Genomic DNA, 15,803 nt, shown 5'->3' with positions numbered 1-15,803 from the left:
AGGAAGACCTGTTCACCCCCTGCGTGCCCAACCGAGCCCTGAAATTTAATCCCTTCATAATTCTAGAAAAATCACTTTAATTTAGCAAAATAGTGGTGATAATTATTCAGGATTTAGTGAATGTTTGCTAATATGTTTTATTTCAAATTTTGGGAAAGGGTAGGACTAAGTCTAAAAAGGAGACCCTCAGTTTAATTCTTACTCAGTTTGCACACATTTAAGTATGAGAGTTTTTATTCTATCACAGCCACTCAGCCTTATGATGACAGGTTTGGGAAACTTCTCCACAGACAATTCAGGCTTCCTCTTCCTCTTTGATCTCTCCTTAGGTGGGAAATTGGCAAGTGGAGTCCATGTAGTTTAACCTGTGGAGTCGGTCTACAGACTCGGGATGTTTTCTGCTCCCACCTACTTTCCAGAGAGATGAACGAGACTGTGGTGCTGGCGGATGAACTGTGCCACAAACCCAAGCCCACCATAGTACAAGCTTGCAACCGTTTCAACTGCCCACCAGCCTGGTACCCTACAGAATGGCAACAGGTGAGAACTAGGGATGAGAATAGTGTTTGCTATGATCTCCTTCCTGCCTTGGATTGATTTAGGTGATTGCTGAAAATCTAGGAATGTATTTTTGAACACTCAAGCTAGAATAGCCTACTTCTCTGATGGAAAAGAATGGGGATTTATATAAAGATGGGAAAGAGGAGACGTAGGGGGAGCATGATAGCTAACTTTTCCCTTATTTGAAAGGATATTTTAAAAAAGTGGAAGTTGTGGACTCATGTGGACTCATAGTTGGCCAGAGGGGGAATAATTAAAAGTAATAGATGGGAATTGTAGGTAGGAAAAGGTAATTTCAACTTGATGCAAGGAAAATCTTCCTTAACAAGTAGGAGTAATTCAAAGTGTAATTGTTTGCCTTGGAAGTTTCCCTTCACTAAAGATCTTCAATCCAAGGCCAAAGGACCACATATGACATACGGGGGAATCCTGGTTCAGATATGAATTCTGCTGTAGAAGTAGATGACCTATGAGATCCCTTCTGACTCTGAAATTCTGTGTAATTGGAACTGATTACCCTACATTAGCAAAGAATTCATTTGATTTTTTTTCTTTGATGATGGATTAGTGTTGATCTCTATGGATAGTTAGGTTACAGAGTGGATACAGTGACAGACCTGGAGTCAGAAAGATCTGTGTTCAAATCCACTCTCAAACACATACTAGCTGTGTGACCCTGGGCAAGTCATTAAACCCTGCTTCCCTCAGTTTCCTCATTTGTAAAATAAGCAGGAGAAGGAAATGGCAAATTAATCTAATATTGTTGCCAAGAAAATCCTAAATGGACTCATGAAGAGTCAGACATGACTGAAAAAATGCCTGAATAAGTCATATTATCATAGCCTTTGCTCTTGGAATCAATGTAACACATCAGAAAGCATCTACAGTATGACAGATAGGCAGTTAAGAACAGAAATTGCCTGGGGAAGCCCCAAAGAACCAAAAATTTCATAGATAGATAGATAGATAGATAGATAGATAGATAGATAGATAGATAGATAGATAGATAGATAGATAGATAGATAGCAGGTATAGTTGAAAGACTTCCAGGGATTGTGTGATATTTACACTTCCAGAGTTGGTCAATAATTATGCATCTTATTTTAACACTTCAAGGATCTAAGCTTTTGTCAGGGTAGAATTCTCTCTATAAATGCCAATCTCAGGCTTTTACTTGGTGATCTTCATAAATTGTTGCTGATGAAGAAAATCATCATTCAGTGGCCAAGCTACCAAGGCTGAAGTTCTTTAAATTTAGGTAGACTGCCTCTTAGAAAAGAATATTGCTTGTCTGCACTCAAGATCATTCCACTTTGGTAGAATGTCCCAGAGTTGGAGTCCAGTGGCAATGCTTTTGAGTACTTAAGATGATGCTCACACTTCAATGAAGCATCAGAGAATGTGAGGGATTCGTATTCTATCATTTTTATTTTATAATTGTTAGATTCCTCATCTGAAAAAGAAGAGGGTTGGATTAAATGATCTTTAATGTTCCTTCCAGTCTTGTAAATAAACAATGTTGTAAATGTGTGCATCTCCCCATACATGCTTTAATCAATTAATAAATCCAATCTAATCAATCATTCAGCATTTCTTAAGAATTTTCGACACATCAGGCACTGTGCTAGGCCCTGGAAATATAGATAAAAATGAAACAGTATCTGCCCTCAAGAAGCTTATATTTCATTGGGGGAAGCCACAGAGTATCCAAATAGCAAAGTCTTGTGAATCCAAATTTAGTACCTGTTACCTATAGAGAATTTCCCAAAACTTATCCAATATGATAACTATCAATACTGATTTATGTTAGCGCCAGAGGAAGCCAAAAAGAATCTTTAGAGAGTATGAAGCCATTGGGTAAAAAACTGAAGAGCTTTGAGATGCAAATGTCGTTTTCTATTACTACTCCCAATTGAAGATAATTATGTTAGAAAGATGGGGAAGTGAGGCAGCTAGATGGCTCAGTGGATAAAGAGCCAGGTCTGAAAATGGGGTGTCCTGTATTCAAATCTGGCCTTAGACACTCCCTAACTATATGACCCTGAGCAAGTCACTTAACCCCCATTGCCTAGCCCTTACCACTCTTCTGCCTTAGAACCAATACAAAATATTCATGCTAAGATAGAAGGAAGAAAGGGGAAAGGAGGGAGGGAAGAAGAGGCAGGCAATAAACAAGTGGCAGAGATGATAATGTCAAAGAATGGAATTTAGCTTTCTGAACCAATCTGAGAAGTTTAAAAATGATGGTATATATATAATCAGTATCATATTTCCTATCTTCTTGGGAAGGGGAAGGAAGAATGAGAGATAGATTTTTGGACATAGCTAACGTGAAAATTTGTTTCTCTTGGAAAACATATTATAATTTATTACACATTTATAACAAATCATATATATATATATTATTGTTATATAGTATATATTTTTAAAAATAAAAACAAATGGTAGCAACAACAACAAAAGAATGGTGGGTTCTTAGCCAAAGTAGACATACTAGTGAATGATGTCTTTTTCTGGAGATATACTAAACTGATAAGAAGGACTTTAAAATGAAAATTCATTAAGAAGAAGAGCTCCCAGACCCAGTGACTAAACCAGACACCATGGAAAAAGCTAGTGATTCTAAATCAAAGATAGAAGTGAAGAGGGGAATACTTCTAGGAAGTATAATTCAGAGAGAAAAATAGTAATGGAAACATTCAGGAATAAACAAGGACAGGGGCAGAAATGATTGAAAAAAATGAACATGAGACACTGAGAGAGAGAGAGAAACCTAGTTTTCATGAAGCTTTGATAAAGAAATACCCTTAAGTTAAATATATTAATGGAAAGACACACTTTGTTCCGGAAGAATTTGGCAGGTAGATGGGACAGTAGAACAACATTATGTCCAGACAGTTTTAGTCCAAAATTCCATGACCCTTAAGGAAGGAAACCCTGGTGAAAAACATCTGAGTTAGGAAGAAGGGAAGACAAAACAGAAATTATTCTCCACAGTACATTATTACAGACTTCATCCACAGAAGACAGTGATGACAAATTTCTGATGGAAATTACCAAACAGCTAGAAGACAAGAATGTGTTCTTATTGGGAGACTTCAATTCAATTTAACAAACATTTATTAATCCCTTATGATAGATGAGACACTGTTCTGGGTCCTGGGGAATACAAAAACAAAAATAAAAGTATTTGCCCTAAAACAGGTTTTATTTTATCAGAAAAAAATAATGTGTTTTTATTTATAAGTTTAAAATATATACTAAATAAATGCAAAATAATTTTGGTAGAGGCTGGAACACTAGCTTCTGGAGTAAGCAGAAGGGGAGTTTTATGTCAAACTCAACTCAAGCTGAGTTTTAAAGAAACCTAGTGATTCTAAAGGTCTGAGGTGAGGAGGAAGCACATTCTAGTCTGGGAGTAGGAAACAGTCAAGCTTTTGACATGGAAATTGGAGATGAGGTATTGTGTGGGAAGAACACTAAGTAGATTCGTTTGACTGAAATATGAAATGGTCTGAGAAGTGATATGTGTTAAATCTAGATAGGTATGCTGGAGCTAAATTGTTAAGGGCTTTAAATATCAATCGAGGGGGTTGTATTGGATATGAGAAGTAATAGAGAGCACATCATTATGGATTTCATAAAGCTTCTTGAGCTGAGAAGTAGCATATATATATACATATATATGTATATATATATATATATTTGGTTTTTTGGATCCATGAAGGAAGCATGGATGAGACTTGGCAACAGAATAGATATGGAGAGGAAAGAAGAGTGAAACATGGGAAATAACCAAATTTGCACTGGAAAAATTAGGTGTGGGGGAGTATAGCAGGGAGAACACGAGCTTTGCTTTGGAATGTCTGTTGGACTACAGAGTTGAAAATGTCCAATAGGCAGTTGATGTGCACTAGAGTGCAAAGGAGAGACCATAGCAAAAATTCTTTTAGATCTGGGATTCTTCTGGATAGAACTGATAATTAAACACGTTAAGAACTGATGAGATCACAGGGAAAGAAGATGAAGAGAGACAGGAGAAAAGATCCCAGGACAGCGCCCTGGGATTAATGCAGAATAAGATCATGTTAGCTTTTAGAGGTCATCAGTAAGTCTTTCCAAAAGATTTATCCAGCAATATTAGCTTCCCCGGACCATTTGATTAAAAGACTAAAAGAAAACAAGCCTTTATGTGATGTGTTTGGCAGAGTAAGTCAACAGTAACTCTGAAGCAATTCTTAGCTAATTGGCTCTTATCTCAGGACACTAGTGCAGTAGATTGGAGTGCTGACATTCTCTTATTCACACCACAGCTGTTAACAACACACTTGTCTTTGAGTTTTGGATTTCACTACAATCCTTGTTAGAATGAGGGTACGTAGTATACCACTCACAACAAGTTATTGCTTTCTTGATGTCTAAATCTTTCTTTCTTCCTTTCTTTCCTATTTATCTGTCTAGGCACTGCTTATGACCCAGAGTGTATAGACCTGGGAGTTTCTCATCCTTCAACACGCAGGCTATAATTTCCTTCTTTCTTTCTTTTTTTCTTGTGCAAAGGAACAGGGAAAAAAATCTGTGAGATGTCTGAAGGGTCCATTTAAAATATGACAGACGACTGCTTTGGTGAGTGCCGAGTTTTCAGTGGGACAAAAGCCGCATCACAGTGTTTGGCTGGACACAAGTGTTATCAGGGCAATCTGTGTGTGGTTTTCCCAGAGAAAAGGCAGCATAAATTGTATGGATCACCATCTGTCAAATGTTAATGTCACTTCCTTTGTTTTCTTTGAAGCTCATACTTGACAAATGGCAAATATCCAACATTTACTCATACTTGGATTGGGAGAGAAAGAAGGAAGACTAAAACACAAACCTGTTTTAGAAATAATTAGGAGTCTATGATGCAGAACTGTAATTTTAGCTTGGGTTGCTATCTGACCTTTCTTTGTTTCTACTATTCCTTGTAGTCATTCTCTCTCACTTTTATTCCATCATCTGGGTCTGTGTGATAACCTTTGTCTTTTTAGCCCTAACATATTGGAAGTATATTTTTAGTCATGAGAGGAGGTTGGTTTATGAAAAGAAATTAAAATATTTTGTATATTAGTCTTCCTTACTGTCTTATAAATAGGGGTTGTTTTATTCTTTTTACTTTTTCTCCCCTGCCTAGCCACATGCCCCTGGCACATAGTAGGCATTTATTAAAATGCCCATTGATTAATTGATTAATTAAGGTCATTTAGGTAGTTAAGTAATCAAACCAGGATTTAAAGCTATGCCATCTGACTTTATCTGCACTGATATTTTTTGATAATTTTGATAATTATCTGATTATAGGTCCAGCACTCTATCCACTCTCCCATCTAAATCTACCTCTCCTAATGTACCTTCTAGCCCTTGTTCCTAGTTTTAACTTTGGGGGCTAAGTAGAATAAGTCTGGTTCCTGTTCCATATGGTGGCCTTCATTTACTTGAAGGTGGTTATTTCCCTTCTTCTCCAACTAAATATCCCCATTGTCTCTGCCCAAACCCTCTATGCCATGGAGAAGGAGATCTCGACCCTTAGGGCTTACCTTCCTCTGAATATATTTCAGATTTTCCATGATTTTCCTAAAATATGTCCTTTAATACTTTGCCTAGTAGGGTATAGTTGTCCTAAGTGGGGCCAAAGAAAAGTTTCTCTGGTCTCCCTTGCTCTGGACATAGAGCTAGTTGTTTGCTTCACTTAGCATCCAATTAGCAACAGAGTGACAGGCTTTTTAAGGAGAGCAAACCGAGTTCCTTGTTTTCAGTACTTAGCAGTAATTTATGGAAAGAACTTGGAAGCCAGCTTACTGTGACTCCTCTACCTTCCACCTCCCCAAAACTCATTAATGTTCTTTCTTTGTTCATTTTTTTTGTATAAAATCTCAATCCTTATGGGAAGGGGCAGATGGTTGGAAAGTGCCAAAAGAAACAACATCAAATAAACTGGAAAGTGTTCCAAAGTCGTTTGTGCTTCTTCACATAAATTATGTTTTATATACCGCTTGGTGTCCACTGGTCCTACACACAAATGTTACATGCATCTGGGCAGAGAGAGAAATAACCTCCCAGTCCTAGCTCTTTCCTTGGCTCATAAGGGGGATTCCATGGCCTTTTCCCTACAATCCTTTTTTTTCCTGGGGTTAGAATTTGGCATGTCTGTGTGCAAGCATGTGAAAGCATAATTTTAAGAAAGTTGCAATGATTGAATTGCAAATGGTTACCAGTTATGTTTCCATTTCCTATTTTTCCTCCATTGGATCAAATGAGATAAAACTCTGAAGTTCTTGGCAGATCAAATCCTGATAGTCATCAGTGTCACATTCCAGTGACTAAAACAAAGCTTCATATAAGTGAGAGGCAGTTTAAAATGTTCTATCCTGGGAATAAATCCATTAGTGTGTTTATCTTGTTTACAAAAGTGTATTTCAGAAGGAAAATGAGAAGACCATTTTTAAAGCCACAATATAAGTCTCCTGAGCAGAGATCAAAGGTTAAAGATCACATTAATCATTGAATAGAAATTGTTTTTGAAAGGGATGGAGGGAGTGGAAGAAACAAAAGGAAAGAAAAAACAGTTTATTTCTGTAGTGCTAAAAGTGCCCTCCATGGCCACTTGGGATTTCTAGTAGCTAAACAGGACCATCATTCTACTAGGTTTCCTTAAAGACAATAATCCCACCTTTTGAAACCCCTTATTACTTTCAAAGACCCAGTGTAACTGCTATTTCCTATCCTTTCCCCATCCCTCCAGTTCTTAGCAATCAACACAAACTCAACATAAAGACCACATATTATCTTGTATTTGTTAAATATATTTTGTACCTACTTTGCATGTGTTCTATTTTTCCTTTATATCAGTCAATCAACCAACCAGATTTATTAAGTACCTAGTATGTCTCAGGAATTGTGCTAGCTGCTGGGGCTACAGCTTTCAAGAATAAAACGATCTCCACTTGCAAAATTACACTCTGATGAGGAAACAAGTGCACATACAAGAATATACAGTAAAATATGTAAAGAGAAGAAATATTATTAAACATAAGGTACTCAGAGAGGGACAAAACTTTTGTTATGGAACCAGAAAAGTCATGTAATAGTGACACTGAAGCTATGCTTGGATGGAAAGGATTCTCTGAAGTAGAAGTACATTCCAGGAATGGAAGGAGGACAGAGATGGAGGGTGGATGGCCTGTGTGAAGAACAGGAGGCAGTTTGGCCAGATCACACAATATAGGAAGGCGAGAAATATACAAGGCTAAGAAGATAGGTTGTGGCTGGACTTTCCTTACAATTAGGAAGGGATTTAAAAGCTAAATAGAGGAGTTTATATTTTATCCCGGAAGCAATAGAAAGTCACTAATATTTGTTGAATAGGAAAGTGTGACAGGGTCAGTTTAAGGACAAATCATTTTGGCCACTATGTAAGCTGTAGACTGGAATAGAAAGAGATGTAGCAGAGAGAGCAATTAGGAGGCTGTTGCATTAATCTACCTGAGAGGTGTGAGGGTCTGAAATCCAGTGAAGACTATATAAGCAGAAAGACAGAGTTGGATTTTAGATTTTGTGGAGGTAGAAGTAGTAAGATTTAGCTACTGATTGAGTATATGTAGTGAAAGAGAATGAGGATTTAAGGATAAGGGCAAGGTTATATATCTGACAGATTGGAAGTTCGTGGTGGTACCTTCAACAGCAATAGAGACAGTTGGAAGTGGAATGGGTTTGGAAGGAAAGAGTTTGGCTATGTTGAGTTTCATATGTCTTTGTGCCATTTCTTTTGAAATATCCAATGAACCATGATGTTGCAGGACTGGGGCTAAGAGACAAGATTAGGCTTCCTCTTTCTTGGTATCCTCATCAGTATTTTGAGTTTATCATCTCAGCATATTAGTAACTGATGGGGTTACCAAGAGAGTATAGAAAGTGAAGAGGGCTCACAACACAGCCTTTTGAAAATAAGTAGAAGGTTTGTTCCTTTAGGAGAAGAATTCTTTCATTTTTGTCTTCCTAATCCCAGCACCTAACACAATGCTAAACATAGAGTCGGTTCCTACTATGTGCCATAGTAGGCATTAATTAATGCCAGGTGTTGGGTTTAATTGAATAACTGGGTTTCTTTTTTTTTAACTCCATAAAATGATTGCATCGGAGGTGATCTCTAAGCTTCCCCTAGCTCTGAGTCTATGATCCTACTATAATGACTATCATAACAGCAGCAACCATCCTCCTCTACCAGCAGGAGCCCTTTGGAAACTCCTCATCAATTGTAAATAAGCAGATTAAGACTTATAATCATGAGAGCTCAAGTTTATATGGAACTTTAAGATTACAAAGTACTTTCTCTGATACGTCTCTGTGAGATAACAATAAAAACAATAATAATAACTAGCTTTTATATAGTTCTTTAAGGTTTGCAGAGCACTTTACATAATGTTGTCTCATCTTATCCTCAAAACAACCCTGTGTGGTATATTCCATTATTACCATCCTCATTTTACAGATGGGGAAACTGAGGCTGAAAGAAGCTTAGTGACTTGGCCAGGGTCATATAGCTAATGTCTGGGGCAGGATTTGAACTCCTGTCTTTCTGACTCCAAATCCAACTCTGGATTCACTGTGCTACCTAGCTATCTAGTACAAGCATTACTATCACAGTTTTACAGATGAGGAACTAGGTTCAGAGATGAAGTGATTAACCAGTGGTCACATAGCCAGTAAATGTTGTGTCTGGGATATAACACTAGGAATACTGACCACAAGTCCAACCCTCTAGCCTCCAGGCCAGTGGCCCCTCATAATAGCTAACATGCAATAAATACTTTCCAAAGTGCCTTACTTTAATTATTGGCATGATCCTCACAACAATCACATAGGTATGACTGGGTAGGTAGTCCCAGTATTTATATTCCTATTTTACAGATAAAGATACTGAAGCTTAGAATAGTATGACTTATCAAAGGTGACACAGCTCAAAAGTGGCTGAATTAGAACCTGAACCCAGATCTTTGGACTCCAAATCCATTATTCTTTGCCTTCTAGCCTAGTTGCCCATCAATAAATCAGTAAAATGTCCATATTGGCTCAATTATTCTTAACCTAGAACTTTTTATTGATTTAACTGAAGTCAATGTTAGCCACAGAGGAGAAAACACAAGCCTAAATTATCCCTTAATTAACCAATGTCATTTTTCCATAATAATGGGCAGTCTAGTTCCCAGTTCAGAAAAGAAATCATTAAATTAAGAACAGGGTCTCAACACACGAAGAATCTACCAAAAGGCTACTTATTAGGGGACATTAGGCAGCCAATTAGGTTTTGTCCAAGCAAGAAATTTAGCAATACAGGTTACCAGATCATTCTGTGTTTGGAAACCAGGGTACCTTCTTAAACATATCTCTTCAATTTGATATTTCTTCTAAAATTAGTGAACAAGCAATCTCAGAACTAGAAAGCTGTAAATTTAAGAGGTTTCAATTATTGAAATATTCAATTATTGCATTTTTTCAATTCATACCACTTATGAATAAACTGTCCCATGAGCAAAGATCATAATATATCTAGTGAGAAGGCTGGTTTTCTCCAGTTGCAAGAGTAATAACTGATTCGGATTTCTTTTTTCCCTGTGTTACTCTCAACTGTGGAATCACTTTTCTCAGTTTCTCCTCATGATTCAGAAATGCTTATCAGAGACCTATCGCCTTCATGGCACTGTTTTCACAACTTAGAATACAAAGATTTAAAAAAAATGATGAAGGCTGAAGAACCTTGAAGTCATAAAACATAATAAATAAAATTCCTTATTGTGCAATAACTGTACATATTTTCATAAATAAGGATGATATAGCATGGTATGTGATAAGATCATAAATCCTGAACTAGAAAGAACCTCAGAAACCATCTACCAGTTTCCTCATTTAACAGATAAGGAAACTTGGGGCCCAGGGAGGTTAACAGATTTGCCCAAGATCACAGAGATGGTATCAGGGGCAGGATTTTAATATAGGTTTTTGTAACTGTAATCAACACTCTTTAAAAGCAGAGAACTTCAACATGTTCAAATAAAATCTGAAAAGGAAAAGATTACTTTCAGCTGAGGAATCAGGGAATTCATGGAATCAGGGAAATCAGGAATTCATAGAAATATGGCCCCAGAGCTGGGCCTCGAAGGAAGAAAATAATTTCAACAGAGTCTAGGAGGGAACTTGTTTCAGACATAGGCAAGGCAGAGGAAAAGGGTTATAGCTGGCATTAATGCTTAGAAGAAGTAGAACATAGGATGGCATGCTTCCTCTTGCCAGTAGTGGTACAATGCAAAATGAGCCTGAAAAGACATCAGGCCCTGACCTCACCTTGGAGTTCAGATAGAATCTCTAAAGTCCCTCTCTAATCAGGAATCTCTATGGCTCATGTCTCCATCCAAGGTTTCTCTTGGGAACATCAGAATTGGACTCAAGTCTCTCAAATGTTGCTCAGTTGGCCTATAAGCATTCAGACTAAGGCATTAGAAACAGAACAGGTTTTTTATTTAAGGCAATGAAAAATACAGAAAGAATTCAGGGCCTGGAACCAAACAATACAGAGCCCTCCCAATGAGCTCTATTTCCCTCCACACAGCTTTAGCTCACCATCCCCACAAGCTCACAGAAACACTTAGACATATCTAAACTTTGCTAATGGAATTCCAGGACCAGAAGCTAGTACAGCATCCTGCTTTGTTGTTTCTGCTTCTGCAATATGTCTTGGATCCATCCTCTTCTCTCCACTCACACTGCCACAATCCAAATTCAGGTCCTCATCACCTCTCACTTGGAATATTGCAATGGATTCTTAATTATTTTATGTGCCTCAAGACTCTCCACACTCCAACCTATCCTCCATACAGCTGCCATAGTGATTTTGCTAAAGTACAGATCTGGCTATATCATTTCCGTACTCAATAAATTCTAGTGGTTCTTTATGCTGTGTAGAATCAAATAGAAATTCCTCTTTTGGACATTTAAAGCCCTTAACAATCTGGACTCAACTTACCTTCTCAGCTTTATTCCACATTATGCCCATTCACAAATGCTACTCCATCTCCCGTCTTTGTACCTTAATACTAGGTATTCCTCCTGCCTTTAATATATACTCTCTTCACCTCTTAGTTCTTAGACATTCCTTTTTTTCCTTCAAGGCTCAAATGCCACCTTCTCCATGAAGTCATTCTTTAAACCTTCCTGGTATCTGTTCCTTAAATTCTAGCCCATGTTCCTAATACTTAGCAATTGCAGAAAGATGAAGAAAGGATTCTGGGTAGGAACACTCAAACATCCTTTCTGAGCCATCCCCCAGTGTCTGACAACTGGAAAATTTCTTCTAATAGCTAAATGAAATCTCTATAGCTGAATTGTAAACCAATTTTATCCTTTCCTATCCTCAGGAAGGAGAATGAGCACCTGGTTAGTATCTTCCTTACTTTAGAGGTTCTAGCACAATTTCATTGAGTTCATGGGATTAGGGCAATTGCTAATGGGGAATGAACTGTGGGAAGCTTTCCAAGCTGGTTGTCCCCACCCCCAAGAAGTTGGCAAGTATTCAGGCAAATTTTAGGACACACTTTAGCTATCCAGTTATTTGGAAGACTAATCACTTACAGGGTCAGCTAGAGTTTATAATCGGTTAATGGGAAGACCTAAGGGAGAATTGGTCATAAACAAGTGAGGGATGGATATAAGAGTAGCCATTTGAAGGTATTGGTATGACAAAACTATAGTTTCCCATGAGGAAAAGGAAAGAAATCCTTATAATAAGAACATCTCCTTTGTCCCCCCACCCCCAAAATGTCCCTTTGGCTATAGTTAGCCTCCCTCATTTATGATGATGGCAGCAACCTTGTCTTATTCCCTCTGGAAACAACAAATATAAATTTTATTTTCTATCATAAAAATGATTAACACTGTATTATATTAACCTTTTAAACTGGTTGTTTTGTATTGAAGCAAATCACAGGCTATAAGCAACTTGGCAAGTTGTAGAGACCTTGACAATTCCAACCTAGTTAAAAGAGGAATCGGGATTTGTTTGGTTTGTTTCTTTTATTTTTACTAATAAATTCATTTCAAAGTGGGTAGAAAGAATTGGGGCCATTAACTATTTGTCCTTTCTTTTCCCACCTAATACTGATTTTGCTCATCCCTGGGCACAATCAGAATTTAAATGGGCTTCTTGCCTAACATTCTAGCCTTCTCTTTCCCAGTGTTCCCGGACCTGTGGAGGGGGCGCTCAGAAAAGAGATGTTCTTTGCAAACAACGAATGGCTGATGGCAGCTTCCTCGAGTTGCCAGAGACCTTTTGCTCAGCCCCAAGACCTGCCTCTCAACAAGCGTGCAAGAATGAAGATTGTCCTCATGAATGGCTTCTCTCTGAGTGGACACAGGTGAGAACTTGAGAGTGATCGGTTTTGAGTGATAATACAGGTATAACCCGGGAGAATTGTTTGTCAACTCCAAGAGGGGGGGAAGGAAAGGAAGTAGGAAGACAATAAGAATTATGTAACCATGGGGGAAATTTTTTAAAAAGAAAATTAAAAAAAAAAAAGAAAAGAAAAGAACTTGAGAGTGAGCCAAAGCAGACACAGGGGGAAGACATGGGCACTGAGGAGAAGGAAGCCACCTTCTCCTAACATGCTGGAATCTGTATCAATTTATACCACACTTTGTAACTGTTATTTAACTAGGCTGTGGGGAACCAGCTTAGGCAGCCAGCCCTCACCTAACAATTGGAGGCATGTAATTGTAGCTGGCCCCCTCGTGAAGCCAAACTGATTCATGTTTGGGAATGGGGGCCCCCCTGGGGACCCTGGGGCTCTGCTCCTTGCCCCCAGCTATTTTTGGTCTCTTCTCAGGGGGTCAAGGCTTCTCTGGCTCTTTCTCTCACAAGTTACAGCACAATGAATAAAATGATTTATTTCGAGGAGAAGCCAAAGGAGATCCTGCTTCTCTGCTGTCAGTTTCCTGGCCCCAGAAGCTCAGTATCTTCCCAGCCAAAAACTGTTTTGTTTTGTGTCTTTTTTCCTCTCCTCCTCCTTTATATGTGGGGGATGGTTAAATTAGCATCTGCCCTCAAGTTTGATGTAGACCCAAAGATGGCTAAACTTAGAGGTAACAGAACTGAACAGCCCCATTATCAAATTGCCATTTGACCTTGGACACATCATTTATCTCTTCTGAGCACTGGCTTCCTCACCTGTAAAATAAAACTGGAGTAGAAGATCACTAAGGTCCTTTCTGTAAATCCAGTGCCTCTTTGAACATTCTCTGATTCTCTGATCTCTGGTTTACCTCACCAAAAACCATTATGCATTTAGTATTCATTAATTTAATTGAACCCATCTTAAATCTGTTTGTATTTCTGCCTTTGCTACTTCATGGGAGTAGGATTACCATTTCACTTGAAACATGGAACTCACCTTGCTCTCTAGACCCATGTGGTCACTATAGAGTTCTGCCAATGAATCATTGTCTTAGAAAGTCTAACTGGGAAGGAGTCGTGGGGATGGAAATGTGCCTCTGTGCATAAAATTCACCTTTGTCTTTCATGTAGGTTTAGGGGATAATCCTTCTGCACCCCACCCTATCCCTTTGTAAAGTATACAGCTTTTTATGATCCCAGCTGATTGAACTACATTGCACTCAGCTGCTTGGATCCCCAAAGTGGAAAACTTCTCTGTAAATTAAAATGCCAACTCTTTAAAAGTTGGACCCTGTGCTCCCTTGGGACATTGGTTTCTTATTTTAGTGCCAGTGGCAGTCAGCAGGCACTTGGCTTTGCCTCTATTGCCTTCTGTATAGTGGTGCCTGCTAAGAGGAACATAACCAAGCTTTCCTCCCAGCAGTGCCAAATAACTGTTCATTTCCAAGGATTTATAATTTGGCTATAAAATCTCCTTCTCGGGCAACTTCATCCCCAAGGCCCTCAGGAAGGAGAGAACAATTTTTTTTTTCATGTATAAAACATTGTTTGATCTAGGCTACTTACTGAAGGCAATCTCTGTGTATGTATGTGTATATGAATGAGTGAACAACCTTTTCTAGAATAGCTTCCATACCTGAAAAGGCATAATACTTTAAATATAGGGAAGAAGCATAATATCTTTAAATATGAGGAAATGAGAAAGGCCATGTAGCAGGAAGAAGCAGTGGCATATTTGATATTGACTTAAGATGTAAGTATAATCTTAAAGCCTATTAGAAAAAGGTGTTTCTCTAAGTCTAATGGATATCAGGCTTATCTCAGCAGAAATGTCATAATAGGGACTGACTACATTTTTATTGTCTATTGGCGTCCCTAGAGTTAATAGGATCTGGAGCGCCATGGGTTTTAAGGAATTCAGAAGAAGTTGCTAGTATTTGGCATAAAATTTATCATAGACCTATATATTATAGAAAAAAGGAAAAGTAATACCATATTGAGCTCCTATCAGGTTAAGCAGCCATTCAGAAAACATTTATTCTATTCCTCTGCTTATATGTCCATATGAGGAGACAAGGAAAAAAAAATAGGGACCATGAGTAGCTGACGTACACTGGCTGCCCAGAATCAGGTCCACCACCCTTGCCATTTGTGCCACCTTCAACTAGTCCTGCTGGGAACACCCTGAACTACTTCATTTCAGAAGTCCTACTTTCCAAGGAGCTGCTGGCCACGTGTAGGTGGTAGTACTCAGTCAAGAGAATGCTAGGAAGTTCTGAGTTGTCCTCTTTGATTAATGGAGATTCTCAAAGTGTAGGTGGGGGTAAAGAATGGAGTTAGAGTATCAGGAAATCAGTGCTGCTGAATAAAACCAGGAGCCACACAAAAGCATTCCTGGTAGTGTATAAAGAGATGTTTAGGACTTGCTTTCTCATCAGAACTGCTGCTTTCTTGGCCCTCTGACTGAGATGAAAAGTCACATTCACCAATGGAAGCTGTTATTCTGTTCTGGTAAGACAAGTTTCTCCTCCAATAGGTTATTTTTGTTTTCGTTTCCTCTCTAGCCTTAGATATTTGGTTTAAATCTCATGGTTTGTCACACAGAATCCTTCTGACAAAGTGATGAAGCCTCACCCCCTCTTGAGTATTTCAACAAAAATTACTAGCAGGTCCTATTCAAAGGGAAAGATTTTTCAAAAACATATCCCTGAAAGAAGTCATGCTTCATTTTCTTAAAGTCAGCACCCTACTTTTCTTTTAACCAATT

The 15,803-nt window shown here is 38.3% G+C and overlaps 1 protein-coding gene across 1 annotated transcript in view; it reads left to right on the top strand.

Moving 5' to 3' along the window:
• The window catches only part of ADAMTSL1 (ADAMTS like 1), a 392,524-nt gene that overhangs the window by 281,017 nt on the left and 95,704 nt on the right, over nt 1-15,803 (top strand). Inside the window, 2 exon segments of the mRNA XM_044657022.1 lie at nt 330-540; nt 12,822-13,001. Coding sequence (XP_044512957.1) covers nt 330-540; nt 12,822-13,001 — 391 coding nt within the window.

Source organism: Gracilinanus agilis, chromosome 1 (assembly GCF_016433145.1).
Source record: "Gracilinanus agilis isolate LMUSP501 chromosome 1, AgileGrace, whole genome shotgun sequence".
NCBI lineage: Eukaryota > Metazoa > Chordata > Mammalia > Didelphimorphia > Didelphidae > Gracilinanus > Gracilinanus agilis.
This window is presented reverse-complemented; position numbering and strand designations above follow the sequence as displayed.